We start from the raw sequence: 13,705 nt of genomic DNA on the forward strand, positions 1-13,705 counted from the left end.
GCAGAAAGCTTCCCCTTGGAAAGCAAAGTAGAAGTCAGATTTTAAGGCAGGGAAATGGAAAGCTGCAGCCACATTTAGAACTCTACAAGTCTCCAGCCATGTAAATATTTGTGATAACTCAAACATTTTCCTCTTCCCATGTGGGTGAAATCCTAGCTTCAAAGCTTTGGGGGGTTTTACCCTAAACAAGAGATCTGAAAATAGCCTCCTGGTCAGAGCATTTACACGGACAGTGTGTTCTTGCTCTCCTTATTTCTAAAGGCAGAGTTGAATAGGACTCGCTCATGGCAGAGAGGTGACACCAGACTAATGGCTGCTCTGGAAGATGGTTTGATTTTTACCCACTGTGTCAAACTGTTCTTGATGAGCCTTTTGCTGGAGATGGGAATAACTTTCAGGAAATGTTTTGGTTTAATTTAACTGCTGCTTTGTCAAATTTCCCAAGCAGTTGTAGCTGCAAACACACCTAAAAGGAAAAAAAAAAAAATCTTTTATTTTAACAAGTAATTATAATTTTTTATAATGATGCAATAAATAACTTGACTCTCTTTGGTCTCATCTCTTGGATATTGTTATATATAAAGTACTATATATAAATGTGGATAATAAATGGATATAAAGTATTCTTGGATACTGTGGAGCTGCTGGAGCAAGTCCAGAGGAGGCCATGGAGATGCTGCGAGGGCTGGAGCAGCTCTGCTCTGGAGCCAGGCTGAGAGAGCTGGGCTGGGGCAGCCTGGAGAAGAGAAGGCTCCTGAAGGGGAGACCTGAGAGCAGCTCCAGTGCCTAAAGGGGCTGCAGGAAAGCTGGAGAGGGGCTTGGGACAAGGGCCTGTAGGGACAGGCCAAGGGGAATGGCTTGAACCTGCCAGAGGGGAGACTGAGATGAGCTCTTAGGCAGAAGCTCTTCCCTGTGAGGGTGCTGAGGCGCTGGCCCAGGGTGCCCAGAGAAGCTGTGGCTGCCCCATCCCTGGCAGTGTTCAAGGCCAGGTTGGACACAGGGGCTTGGAGCAAGCTGCTCCAGTGGAAGGGGTCCCTGCCCGTGGCAGGGGTTGGAACTGGATGAGCTTTAAGGTCCCTTCCAACCCAATCCACTCTGTGACCCTAATTCCATGACGCCTGTGTTAAGCGAGGCGCTCCTCTATTCTCATCCTGACCTGCCATCTAGCGGCACCCTTTCGGCTTGCTCCTCGGCCTCGGGCAAACAGCCCTGCCCCGAGCTGTCGGTTACCAGCACCTCGCCTTGGCTCCATTGACACCTTTCCCGACAGCAGCGGTCTGCTCCCCGGCCAGTGAGGGCTCTGGAAGCAGCTCCTGAGGCACGGATCCGCTGCCATCTTGCGCGGTTAGACCTGGGGCTGTGGGGAGCGCGGCACACGCGGGACTCAGCGCCAGCATTCCTGCACACGGACACAAGAGCACTGGCTGGTGTCCCCACATTCCAGAGCTTAGGATCAAAGGCGGGGATGTGCCGGAGCGACCTCTCGCTCCCATCCGCTGTCGCGCGCTTATCGCGATTGATTCTCCGATTCAACGGTCCCTTCAGCACGCCCCGCGCTGGCAACGCACCTCAGCGACGCTCCCCGGCCGAGATCGCGCCCTACCTCTCGCGAGAGCTGGCGCCTCTTCCCGGCTCCCGGCAGGCTGTGCACTTCCTTTTTCGCCGCCGCAGCTTTGAGGTAAGGAAGCCATGGCGGCTGGGGAGCGCCCTCAATCGGGTCCCATCGTGGGCTTATCCCGCCCAGGGAGCCCCGGGGAGGCCATGAGGGCACAAGGGTTCTGTCCTCCTCGCCGGATGCCTACGGTATTTGCGGGGCGGGACGGATGGAGGTGGCGAAGCGGGGGGTGTCTGGTGGTACGAGGTAGAAGCAGGCCTATGGGGGAGGCCGCAGCTGCGGTGATGATTTTCTTAGGACACCTTCGGACTTAACTGTGAAGAGTTAAGCGTAGTTTCTGAGCAGCTCCTTGGCATGAGGTGACCATTCTGCATATCTTCGTTATAAGCTTAATACAGGTTATTTATAATTACTTCTCGTTCGCAGTTGAGCAGCAAAGATGGTGCGCTACTCTCTGGACCCGGAAAACCCCACGAAATGTGAGTTGTTGAGGTTTTGTGGATGTTCGCGGGGAGCTTTATGGAAGCCGTTAAGGTTTTAATTCCAAAAAATGGTTTTATTTCTCCGCAGCATGCAAGTCACGGGGATCCAACCTGCGAGTGCATTTCAAGGTATGCAGCATGCGCATAGTGAAAAATGCAATGTTTGAGGTTTTTTTTTTTTTTTGTAATTTTGTGGGGTTTTCTTTTGCAATACGTGTCTTTTACTCTCTTATATCTTTACATAGTTACTCAGGGGTGGTAGCATTGGTTAGGGCCTGTGTTTGGTTTAGCTGATTGTAGTGGTCTTCATCCATAGGATCAGAAGTAAGACGGTATGCCCTAAATATCTTTGTATCTTACATAGATAAAACACAGTAGGGAAGCATTTGCAGGGAATTTAGCAGGGAGGGATTGGGCTAGTGAAATACTCGAGTTAAGCTGAAAACTGGAGCTGAGCAGATGCTTTTTTGCTTGGTGTTACACAGAAGAAAAGGGATTTTGCTCTTTTATTATCAACAGGTGGGATTCTAGTTACTTTCTGATGGTCTTATTCAGTGCTGTCTGAAGCACTGATGCTTTAACTTGATTTTTCTTCCTGGGCTTTCTCTCCTTTTAATAATTCTCTACACAGATAACTATGTAGTTTGATGCTTCTTTGCATAGTTTGTTATCACTTCCCTGAGGTGTCATATTTGACATTTTAGTAAGGATTTATCCTTCAGGTGTTTTCTTTACTTTTGGGGATTAGTGGTGAAAGAAGTTAAGAGAAGCATAAATACTAAAGTTCTGTTTTTTCTGCTTGGAAAGATGTAGGTACAGGGCAAAAACCAATAAAGATGTCTCCAGAGCTGTAAGTTCAGTAGTGAAGCTTATAACAAGGATTAGAAGAGCAGGTTGTGAAAACAGTAAATATAGTGTTGCTGGTTATTTTATGTTAATTTGTCTGTGTGTGATGCTTTTAAACTGTTATTGTAGCAAAAATAAGATCTGGGAAGGAGAAAGGAGTGCTTTTACTCACTTTATAACTTGGAAAGATGGCATTAAAGTGAAGTTTTCTGTGCTCTGTGTTGCCAGAACACTCGTGAGACGGCTCAGGCCATCAAGGGCATGCACATCCGCAAGGCCACCAAGTACCTGAAAGATGTCACCCTGAAGAAGCAGTGCGTTCCTTTCCGCCGCTACAACGGGGGTGTCGGTAGATGTGCCCAGGTGAGGGCTGGGGTGAAGAGAGGGGAGGATGTGGTGGCTTGATGGGAAGGAAAGACAGTGTGAGGAGCAGTGTGGTGGTGGTGGTGGTGATGGTTGTATTAAAATACAAAATAGTTTAATTACTTTGGTTGATGGTACCTTAAAGTTTATCCAGTTTCAACCCCTGGCATGGGCAGGGACACTTTCCACTAGGCCAGGCTGCTCTACAGAGAGAAAAGATTCACTCATTTACTTCTAATTCTAGTACAGGAAGCATTGCACATACTTGCAGGGTGAAGTAATTGACGAAATGTAATTATTTTGGTTTCACTTTAAGGGAATGTAATGATAAGTTAACAGTGCATAAAAGATAGGTAGTATTGTACTGGGACAAAGGTCCTGCCCCTTTCCTCTTCCCCCTCCTCCCCCTTACTCTTCCTTTTTCCCTCCTCATTTCCGCCTCCTTTTTACCTGTTTTTTTTTTCTCCTTTTTCCCCTTCTTACTTTTTTTTCTCTTCCTCCAGGCCAAGCAGTGGGGTTGGACGCAGGGACGCTGGCCAAAGAAAAGCGCAGAGTTCTTGCTGCACATGCTCAAAAATGCAGAGAGCAATGCTGAGCTCAAGGTGGGTGTTACAGAGCATTTGTGTCAGGCTGTGTGGCTGTGCTCCCCAACAGGGTGGCTCTGGAGCAAATGTGATTTAGTGCTCCTATAAACTACAAACCAAAGCAAATTCTTGGGGCAGTTTGTACCTTTGTGACATTAATTTGGAAAGTTTGATGGCGGTGATGACGTATCTTAGGACACCTTTGGAGTACCTGTGAAAAAATATTAAAGTTTTTTTTTTTCTGAGCCATCAGCATCGTTTTTTGAGAGATCTTCTTCCATATCTCTGTATTTGTTTTCTGGTTATATGTATGTGTATTCTCTCCTGAATCTGTTGTGGCAACAGTAATGCAGTCTTGTTTTCCGACTTCTGTTGGTGCTTCGTTGGCAAACAACCAGTACTGTGGCATCACCAGGTTTGGCTGTTCTGTTTGCCAGCACCAACATGCATGGAGGGGTGGTTATTCCCTTTTTTCGTGCAGAGGTGATTGATGTGAAGAGGAAAACCCAGTGACAAGTTTAATTTCTTCCTCTGCCCAGGGTCTTGACGTGGATTCTCTGGTCATCGAGCACATCCAAGTCAACAAGGCCCCCAAGATGCGCCGGCGCACCTACAGAGCGCACGGCAGGATCAACCCCTACATGAGCTCCCCCTGCCACATCGAGATGATCCTCACTGAGAAGGAGCAGATTGTCCCCAAGCCGGAGGAAGAGGTTGCTCAAAAGAAAAAGGTACCAAGCATTATACCCTTGTCACCATCCAGGGATGGGAGGGTTGGTGCACCGCCGCTTGCAGCGGAATGGGTTGCTGTGATGATGATCTTAGGACACCTTTCGAGCAACTGTGAAAAAAAATTCCATGCCAATTCTGAGCGACCTCATTGTTTACTGTAAACACAATGTTGAGAAGGAGGGAGATGGCTTTGCTGAGGTCTCTGTTATGGGAATGGTTTGTGCCACTGTGCTGGAGCAGAGTGTTGTGGTGAAATTGTAAGTTGAGTTGACATTGTCTAGGCGAATTAATACTTGTCAGCACACTTACTTAACAGTGTGCTAAATACTGTTAAACACGACTGCAGGTATGATCGATCAGTGGTTTTGTGAACAGGGGAAGGAATCCCTTGCAATTCCAAAAACTTCGTGCAAGGGGTGGCTGTGAGCTCACAGAGTGATTGAGAGGGGAACTGTAGGCTCCTACTCTCACTTTCTCCATTCCCTCTTTGTTTTCCAGATCTCCCAGAAGAAGCTGAAGAAGCAGAAGCTCATGGCTCGGGAGTAAGCGTGCTGCCGCAGATGTACAGAAATAAATACTATAAACTCCAGTGCTTTGGCTCAGTGTGTCTCAGCCTTTGTGGGGCAGGGTGTGTGTGGGATGTTGGTGCCGTGCGGCCGTTACTCACCCGTAAACCGAGTTAATTACCCAGGATAATTAACGGGGGGCGCGTGCAGCTGTGCCTATTGTCGTGCTGTCAGTGTGCAGCGCAGCGCGCAGGCGCACCTCAGGGGGAGGGAGGGTACCATGTGACGCACCACCGCCACCCATTGGCGATTGGGTCGACCGGACGCGCGGGGGCTGCTTCCGGTGCGGCGACGGAGGCTGAGGCGGCCGGTATCGGCGCTGGACGGGGGCCCGCTGAGGTGAGTGCGGGCCCGGCCGGACACCGCCGCGGCGGCGGCTGCTGCTCCCCTGTTGGGCCCTTCGTACTCTGCCTTCCTCCATCCCGGCTGCACGGGGGCTCGCTGCTCCTCTACGTTAACCGGGTGTATCCCGGCATGCCCAGCTCTTGCTGAGGTGTGGAGCGTTTCGGTCTGAATGCGCGTCTGAGGAGCTTCACCGAGTCGGAAAGGCCCCGCGCTCCAGGCTTTACGTGAACGGGCGTGGGGGGAAACTACTGCACGGAGCGGGAGGGCTGTGCTGGCCACCGGGGAGTGCGCCGGGGCTGCAGAACCGAAACGTGTTATGTGAATCGGCCCTTCTGGACTGGCTCATCCTGTATGGAAAAAGAAGGAAAACCCCGACCTTTTGTCTGTGCACCCTTGCTTTGTTTCCTTAATAGTTAGTTAACAGCCGAGTTAAACATGCAAAACAAAGACGAAAGGTACTTGAATGTGCCATGTCAGGCATGTTCTTTCTGCTGACCCTAATGTGTGTTTGTGGTACAAAAGCTTGTATCACAAAGAAGTAAGCTAGCTATTAAAATGTGACCATTTGCCCTATTATTCTTTTTTTTTTTTCCTAAAAATTACCTGCTAATCAGGCCACAGAGCACCACCAAACCGCAGAAGAACCTCATGAACGGAGCTTTGCTATCTTAGGACCAGCGTTACGCTTCCAAAGGCTTCCTTTTCCATCTGGCACAGGTATGACATACTTTTCAGCTGGTATCTTGACATGAAGTGGCTCCAGAGACACTCACTGTTGCCTCAAGGGCAGGCTGAGGTGTTCCCTTCAGACGCGTTTGTTAGCCAGTGGATCTACCTGCAATATCTTGCTGGAAATTTGGTGTCTGGCAGAGGGAGTAGCTGAATTGTCGTTCTGAGTGACTTTAATGGATGAGTTCATTCACATTGTCTCATATTCCTGGTCTGGGGAGAGAGAGGAGGATTTATTGTCTGATAGTTCATCTGATGGTACAGAATTAGTGTGAGATAAAAGGTATTCCACCAAGTGCAAGGTTCTGCCCCTGGGTTGAGGCAGTCCCAAGCACAAACACAGGCTGGGGAAGACTGGATGGAGCAGCCCTGAGAAACACTTGGAGATGTTGGGTGAGGAGAAGCTCCCCATCACCTGGTTTCAGTGAGCGCTTGAGCCCAGAACCCCCCCATGTGCTGGGCTGCACCCCCAGAGCGTGAGCAGCAGCTCAGGGAGGGGATCCTGCCCCTCTGCTGTGCTCTGGGGAGACCCCCCTGCAGTCCTGATCCAGCTCTGGGGCAGCAGCACAAGAGGGACGTGGAGCTGTTGGAGCGAGGCCAGAGGAGGCCATGGAGATGCTGCGAGGGCTGGAGCAGCTCTGCTCTGGAGCCAGGCTGAGAGAGCTGGGCTGGGGCAGCCTGGAGAAGAGAAGGCTCCTGAAGGGGAGACCTGAGAGCAGCTCCAGTGCCTGAAGGGGCTGCAGGAAACCTGGAGAGGGGCTTGGGACAAGGGCCTGTAGGGACAGGCCAAGGGGAATGGCTTTAACCTGCCCGAGGGGAGACTGAGATGAGCTCTTAGGCAGAAGCTCTTCCCTGTGAGGGTGCTGAGGTGCTGGCACAGGGTGCCCAGAGAAGCTGTGGCTGCCCCATCCCTGGCAGTGTTCAAGGCCAGGTTGGACACAGGAGCTTGGAGCAAGCTGCTCTAGTGGCAGGGGTTGGAACCGGAAGCGCTTTAAGGTCCCTTCTGACCCAAAACATTCCATGATTTTATGATATCGTCCTTTTCGCAAATCCTGACTAGGATTCTGCTACACTTTCACACCTGTCTGCCGTTCAGCAGTGGCACGCTGATGGACCAGATTCCTGCCATTTAATTTCACCTTAAGTAAAAGAGGAATGAGAAAAACAAACCTTTTGCCTCCTCTGTTTCACTATAGTAAGGAGTGGGCTGTTACCTGCAGCTTGCTTTTAAAACTATTTTTGTGTGGTTTAAGCAAAAACTTTTATTTTCTGTAGTTTTTTTTCTCTGTTTCTGCTGTGGGACTGATGAATTAATAGCAGACTTTTTTTTTTGTAATGCCAAGAATGTTTGTCTTGTTAAGAATTTTATAACGTTGTAATGCAGAGCATTTTTGAATCCAGAACAATAATTAAGGAATCTAAGGTTAAAGAATTCTATATCTAAAATGTCTTTCGTACATGAATATCAACTACAGTCTTTATTCATTAAAGACTGTTTTCTTATCTCACAGCATACAACCGTGTCATCCTAAGTTGTTTTTCTTTTCCCCTGTCCAGCTTTGTCACGAGCAAGAGGAAGCTATGGTGTGCATTCCCTGTATTGTCATTCCTGTTCTCCTCTGGGTCTACAAGAAATTCCTTGAGCCCTATATCTATCCCGTTATCGCACCTTTCGTGAAGCGCGTATGGCCCAAGAAAGCTGTACAAGAAACAACAGCCACAAAAGAAGGTCGAGGAGGCAGCACTGGGAATCCAAGGGCACCTTCAGCCACGAAAAGAGATCAGGAGGATGACTCTGGAATTTATGAAGTAAGATTAATGCATTCAGCTAGCTGGGGATTAAAAGCACCTGGTGATAGTTCAAGGTGGGCACCACAGAAGAGTAAATGGTTGTTGTTATAAGAGTTTTTATGGCTATTTTCTTAGCAAAGGGAGTTAATGGTAGAAATACAGCTAGGAATAGTTGCTTCAGCTATTTGATAGGTCTTGGAAGGATAGGAAATGCACCTGTTTTGTGAAACAGCTTAGTTAATTTATTATTTTTTTAAATAACTGGCTATTCTTTGAGAGAAGGGAGAAGTCAAGTAATGAGTACCTCACACCAGATACATGAAGCAGAACTAAAAATACCTTCCTCAGCCAGCTCTTTTCACTTGCAAGATGGGAAAATGTTTGGTGTGTGTAAATTGTGCATTTATTATTTGTCTTCTCTAACAAATTGCAAAGATTTGCATCTGTTATCTCTGCCTTTTTTTTACCTCCGGAAGCAGTAATGATATGTAAATCTAAAGAGAAGCCTCTATTCTAGTTCTTGCTGCAGATTTCTTCAGGATCTCCTCTGGCCTTGCTTCTGAAAGCCATTTCCATCACCAGCTGTTATTGTTCCAGGTGCAAAGTCCTTTTTTGATATCCCATTGATGATGCTGTCTTTTATTTGCAGTTTGAAAGCAATGGCGTTACAAACGGAATCACTGCAAAAAGATCCACAGAAGTTTCTGACAAGAAAGCGGATTAGAGGAATTAATTCATAATTTATTCGCTTGTGTCCAATATGAACTGGTAATATTCCTCCTACTTTAAGACATTTTTCTTTGCACATTTTAGCTGAATAAACTCCCCTTATCAGTCACAGGAGAAGGTCTCTTTTGCCACTCAAATGGCAGCTAGCACATTTCTTAATTTAAACTATCTGAAAACTGAAGTTCTTTGTTTTCCTCACTGGAACTACTTTTCATCTATAATTGATTTGGTGTGATTAGAGTTTAGGTTCAGTAGCTTATGACTAAGTCAAGCTTTGGAAGGTAAATTTATCTTAACATCTTAGTTTCATTAACTGCTAGTGCAGTACTTCAGGCTTTCACTTTGAAAACTAGAGCTGCTCTTGCTTGCTAAAGAGCCATGAACTGCATTGTGACAGAAGCATCATTGTTAAGAGTTTAGATTTTTCGTGTTAAATCTGTGGATGAGCTAAAGGAATTATGCTACATGCAGAATTTACTTAGCTTGCTAAACGTAGAAAGTCTTGATTTCATACTTCCATTAATTATTTTCCTTGAAACATTGTGCCTTTCTTTCCTGAAGGAGAGCAGCAGGGGCACGATGCATGTTGCATTGTATTCTGTTGCAGTGGTTTAAAATGGTGCAGTTCTGTCTTAAAAAAAAAAACTAAACAAGCAAACATCCAACTCAAATTTCTTCAACGTTCTTGTGGAAGTTGGATGATAATAAACCAGGATTTTATTTGAAAGTAAGTTACTTCATTCAGTTGTTCGTAGGCTTCTGAGCTACAAATATCTAAAGTAGTAACAAAACCTGGAGACAGGCTGCAGGCTGAAGGAGATCATAAAACTACTGACTTTGGGACAGAGAAAGTGAACTAGCGAGGTCCAGCTTTGCCTCCTCCTGGGAAGATGTGTTTTGGAACAGATCTGCCTCCCAACATGGTACTGTAGTTGTGAAGTGGTTTAGATGCCCATGTGCTCAGTAAGGAGATGATAGTTCGTACTTTGTCCTCTCTGCCAAACTAGAGCATTCATTAAAAGATTCAAGACGAAACCATTTTGCCATTCTGGATTTACCATTTTCCCAAAAGTATGCTTAAAAAGGCATATATGTAATCTTTGAACTATTCCTGAGGTCAGGTCTTGTTCTTGTAGCCACATTTCCTCCTAGAAGATAATTATTCTGCAGATTCACTTGATGCCAGCCAAATGCCTGTATTGTGTCCTGCTGGTACCTGGTTTTGTCAGGTCTTGTGTGAACTGATTTGCATTGTTTGTAGCTGGGTATCAGGCCCCTGTTGTTACACCATTAATCCTGTAATGAGATGAGTCTCAGAAAACTAGTAAGATGCTGCCTAATAACTGTTTGCTCTCCCTTAATGAGCTAGTCTTAGGAAGTGAATTTGGTATTGCTGTTTAAAGAGCTTTTGCATCATCCTTGGAACGTTACCCCCATGTGATCAGCATATCACAGCTACAGCTTTCTCCTAGACTGGTGAAGTTCCTGCTCCTTGTGATACGGAAACCTGGTTTTATTATTGTCAGTATGCACAGATGGTGTAATTCATACAATAAAAGATAACAATACTAAATGTACACTCCTGTAACTTCTCACGGGTGGTGTTGTATGGATTGTGTAGTAGAAACGACAGGGATTGGAAAGTGGAAGTGAGGGAATTGTGCTAGTTTCCAATTGTTTTTGTCCTCTGTCTTTGAATATTTCATCCATATTGTTGCAATGAATCATAACCATATCCATCCAGCCATCCCAACCCTATCCATCAGAATTTCACCTAGTAAAGTATGGATGTAATCTCTGCTGTGGTGGATTGGGTTTTCTAAACAAATCAACCTCCTCCTCACCCCAAACAATGAATTCCTCTGTCAAAGCTCATGCTCTAAATCTGAAAGCTTGGAACTTCTATCTGAAATCGCCTTGTGATGAGAAGGGAGTAAACTGCATGAGAAAGGCACTCCAGAGCTGAGGTCAGGCACAGTGCCTTTCAAAGGGCTGGAGAAGTGAGTCCTTGCAGATGTGCAGCTGAACATGAGTTCTTTCATTGTGAAGATTGCTCCTTCGCTGTGTTTCTTGTCCCAGGGCAGGTAACCTTAGCCACTGTTGTGAAATGTTGGGCATCTCATAAACAGGCCCAAGTTTTGGGATAATAAATTCACCTCTAACAGCTGTGAACATGACAAAAAGTAGAGGAAGAGCTGTACTGGGGCTCTTTGTCAGTGTATGCGGTTGATTATGAAGTGTGCATAATTAATTATTTGGGTTATGATTATACAAGGAAGTGCTTCAGACAGTAACAGGGAAAATAAACTGTATAGTAGATCAGCCTGCAGGCTGAGTGAGGCTTCTAGCTGTGTGCTATTTAAACACCAGTTTCACCTCTACTGAAGAGACTGCATAAAGCAAAATGGGCAGATAATGCAAGTAAAATTGCGTGATTTGTGCTTTATGAGATAGTGTTTTGGTGCTTCTGTTAGCTGCAGTTTAACACTCACAGGAATAATATACATCACAAAGCTTTCCAGAGTGAGGTGCTTCACTGGGAGTCGTGCAGCAGCTCTTCTGTTCCTGTAATTTTCCAAGAACAGGTCAATAATCCTGTTGTGTGTTGTGAGTAGTAAAAAAGCAAAGGAACTGCCTGAGCCTGGGCAGGAGCACAGGAGATATCTGCTGGGAGACAAAGAAGTGCACAAAGGCTTGAGAAAAGTAAGTAGGCAGAGATTAAGGAAATCCTCACACAAGAGAACAATATCAAGTAAATTTAAGTTAACTGAGAAAATCTGCATATATTCGTTACTAAAAGCAAGGTTTACAAAAGGGCCTAGGCACCTAATGATGGCAGTGGGCATCTACTAAGATTTATGAGGCCAAAGAACAGCTTCATTTATGCCAAAGACCTTTAGGAACCTGCAGTGTAGGAATCTTTAGGGACTAGAGTTCTGCAGATCTAGTCCTAAGATCTTCAGCATTAAAGCTGTCTGGTCCTATCTGAATACTATGGAGGAAGAAACAATAATATTGGAAAATATTTGGAAAATTATTCAAATCGACTCATTTAAAATATTTTTTTCTTCATGGGAAGATCTAGATGTGATATGGTACCTTCTATATGCTGGCTTGCATAGGTAGCTGACTGCCAGAGACATGGCTTTTATTGAAGTACACCTTAAAAAATCCAGCGAGTATCTGTAAAAAATTCTTAAATAGAAGTTGAGAAAGTTTTATGTTCCTGATTATTTTGATGGGTCTGATTTCTGGAAGGAAAGGAAGTTCTGGCAGGTTAAATTGAACGGGATCAGCCTCCAAGGATGTCTAAGCTGACAACCAATTCTGTGGAAAATGATCTTTATTCAGATGTGCTCACAGAACACAGTTGAGTTCTATCTGCAAAGCTGATCTAATGACAGGAACACAATATGCTGTCATTATCCGAATGCAGCAATCACGCCCCAGCCCTGTGGGAGCTGCTGGGCATGCTGCTGAGTTTAAGTCCTTGGAGTCATTCCTCCTTGATTTCTGCACAATGCGGAACATGATTGCTGACAGAGCAGTCTTTTCAGAGGCTGCAGGTAAAGGAAATGGCAAGAAACTCAATTTATACTTTAGATTAACTAAATTTGCCTTCAATGAGAACTAATTGTTTCATTAAACTGAATGACATGAAAGAAGAGATTATCTTCCCTGTGCAGTTTTCTTGATTGTTGGAACATGCTCACTGAACCAAACCATGTTTTGTGTTTCACAGCCTGTCATTACTTCTGCTTTGCACTGAACCTGACTGCAGCAGTTTAATTGAAATGGCCTAGAACACTGTGACTCTCTTGCTTTAGAAGTGGTTTTCGATCATATTGCTTGATCTTTCATTGTATTTGAAGCATAACCTACTTGAAATGTTGTGGAGTGTTTACATGTAGGGAGATGTAGCAATACTTGTATTTCAACTCCTTTGTGCACACAGTCCTACCTGTTCTATAGCCACTCTGTTGGCTCTGCACGGTTTTTATTGCCGCAGAGGTCTGATAAACACCATATGAACATGAGGCCAAACCCTGTGCCAAGATATTTGCTTTACGTGGCAATGTGTATGCAGTGCTTGCGCCCCACCTTTGCACATGTGCTGTTGGATTGCACAGCCCAGTTATAGGTGTGTGTAAGAACTGGGCTGCATATTTAGCATCACAAACTGTGATAATGTGATTATGCTCTGGACTGTTCATACTGGGAAAGGTTTCCCTTTTGAAGGAGCCATTGGGTATTCATAGAGCCAGCACAAAAACCACTTTGGAGATCATTGCATCGCAGAGTGCTTGGTGTTGGAAGGGACCTTAAAGCGCTTCCGGTTCCAACCCCTGCCACGGGCAGGGACCCCTTCCACTGGAGCAGCTTACTCCAAGCACCTGTGTCCAACCTGGCCTTGAACACTGCCAGGGATGGGGCAGCCACAGCTTCTCTGGGCACCCTGTGCCAGCGCCTCAGCACCCTCACAGGGAAGAGCTTCTGCCTAAGAGCTCATCTCAGTCTCCCCTCTGGCAGGTTCAAGCCATTCCCCTTGGCCTGTCCCTACAGGCCCTTGTCCCAAGCCCCTCTCCAGGTTTCCTGCAGCCCCTTTAGGCACTGGAGCTGCTCTCAGGTCTCCCCTTCAGGAGCCTTCTCTTCTCCAGGCTGCCCCAGCCCAGCTCTCTCAGCCTGGCTCCAGAGCAGAGCTGCTCCAGCCCTCGCAGCATCTCCGTGGCCTCCTCTGTCCCAGAGGCAGCAGCGATGGCTGGCACAGGGTGCCCAGAGAAGCTGTGGCTGCCCCATCCCTGGCAGTGTTCAAGGCCAGGTTGGACACAGGGGCGTGGAGGAACTCGGTCCAGTGCCAGGCTCCCCCCACAGGACTACACTTCCCGGCGTGCCCCGCGCCACCTCTCTTCGCCCTCCTAGCGG

The 13,705-nt window shown here is 46.4% G+C and overlaps 2 protein-coding genes across 5 annotated transcripts; both read left to right on the forward strand.

Moving 5' to 3' along the window:
* Positions 1-1,617: 1,617 nt before the first annotated feature.
* Positions 1,618-5,212, forward strand: RPL17 (ribosomal protein L17). Of its 2 annotated transcripts, none has more exons than XM_080637224.1 (7): positions 1,618-1,678; positions 2,042-2,094; positions 2,186-2,226; positions 3,172-3,306; positions 3,810-3,908; positions 4,430-4,621; positions 5,121-5,212. In XM_080637224.1, the coding sequence occupies exons 2-7, from the start codon at positions 2,055-2,057 to the stop codon at positions 5,166-5,168; spliced, it is 555 nt and encodes a 184-aa protein (XP_080493350.1). In that variant the 5' UTR covers positions 1,618-1,678; positions 2,042-2,054; the 3' UTR covers positions 5,169-5,212. The 2 variants fall into 2 exon arrangements, with proteins under 2 accessions (XP_080493350.1, XP_080493351.1); XM_080637225.1 differs by lacking the exon at positions 1,618-1,678 and adding an exon at positions 1,716-1,803.
* Positions 5,213-5,444: 232 nt separating this feature from the next.
* LOC308231597 (UPF0729 protein C18orf32 homolog) lies at positions 5,445-10,327 on the forward strand. 3 transcript variants are annotated; one of them, XM_080637219.1, is made up of 4 exons: positions 5,445-5,527; positions 6,148-6,250; positions 7,820-8,127; positions 8,703-10,327. In XM_080637219.1, exons 3-4 carry the CDS (start codon positions 7,844-7,846, stop codon positions 8,791-8,793), a joined length of 375 nt encoding a protein of 124 aa, XP_080493345.1. In that variant the 5' UTR covers positions 5,445-5,527; positions 6,148-6,250; positions 7,820-7,843; the 3' UTR covers positions 8,794-10,327. The 3 variants fall into 3 exon arrangements, with proteins under 3 accessions (XP_080493345.1, XP_080493347.1, XP_080493346.1); XM_080637221.1 differs by having other exon boundaries at positions 7,820-8,071; XM_080637220.1 differs by lacking the exon at positions 5,445-5,527 and adding an exon at positions 5,534-5,988.
* The last annotated feature ends 3,378 nt before the right edge of the window (positions 10,328-13,705 follow it).

The sequence above is a fragment of the Psittacula echo genome, assembly GCF_963264785.1.
Source record: "Psittacula echo genome assembly, chromosome: Z".
In the NCBI taxonomy this organism is placed as follows: Eukaryota; Metazoa; Chordata; class Aves; order Psittaciformes; family Psittacidae; genus Psittacula; species Psittacula echo.

Bases quoted from the DNA above. Each gene is read 5' to 3' on its own strand.
- RPL17 (XM_080637224.1), top strand. From the start codon at position 2,055: ATGGTGCGCTACTCTCTGGACCCGGAAAACCCCACGAAAT. The intron at 2,095-2,185 runs GTGAGTTGTTGA...ATTTCTCCGCAG, and splicing joins CCCGGAAAACCCCACGAAAT to CATGCAAGTCACGGGGATCC. The intron at 3,909-4,429 runs GTGGGTGTTACA...TCCTCTGCCCAG, and splicing joins AGAGCAATGCTGAGCTCAAG to GGTCTTGACGTGGATTCTCT.
- LOC308231597 (XM_080637219.1), top strand. From the start codon at position 7,844: ATGGTGTGCATTCCCTGTATTGTCATTCCTGTTCTCCTCTGGGTCTAC. The intron at 8,128-8,702 runs GTGGGCACCACA...TTTTATTTGCAG, and splicing joins GCACCTGGTGATAGTTCAAG to TTTGAAAGCAATGGCGTTAC.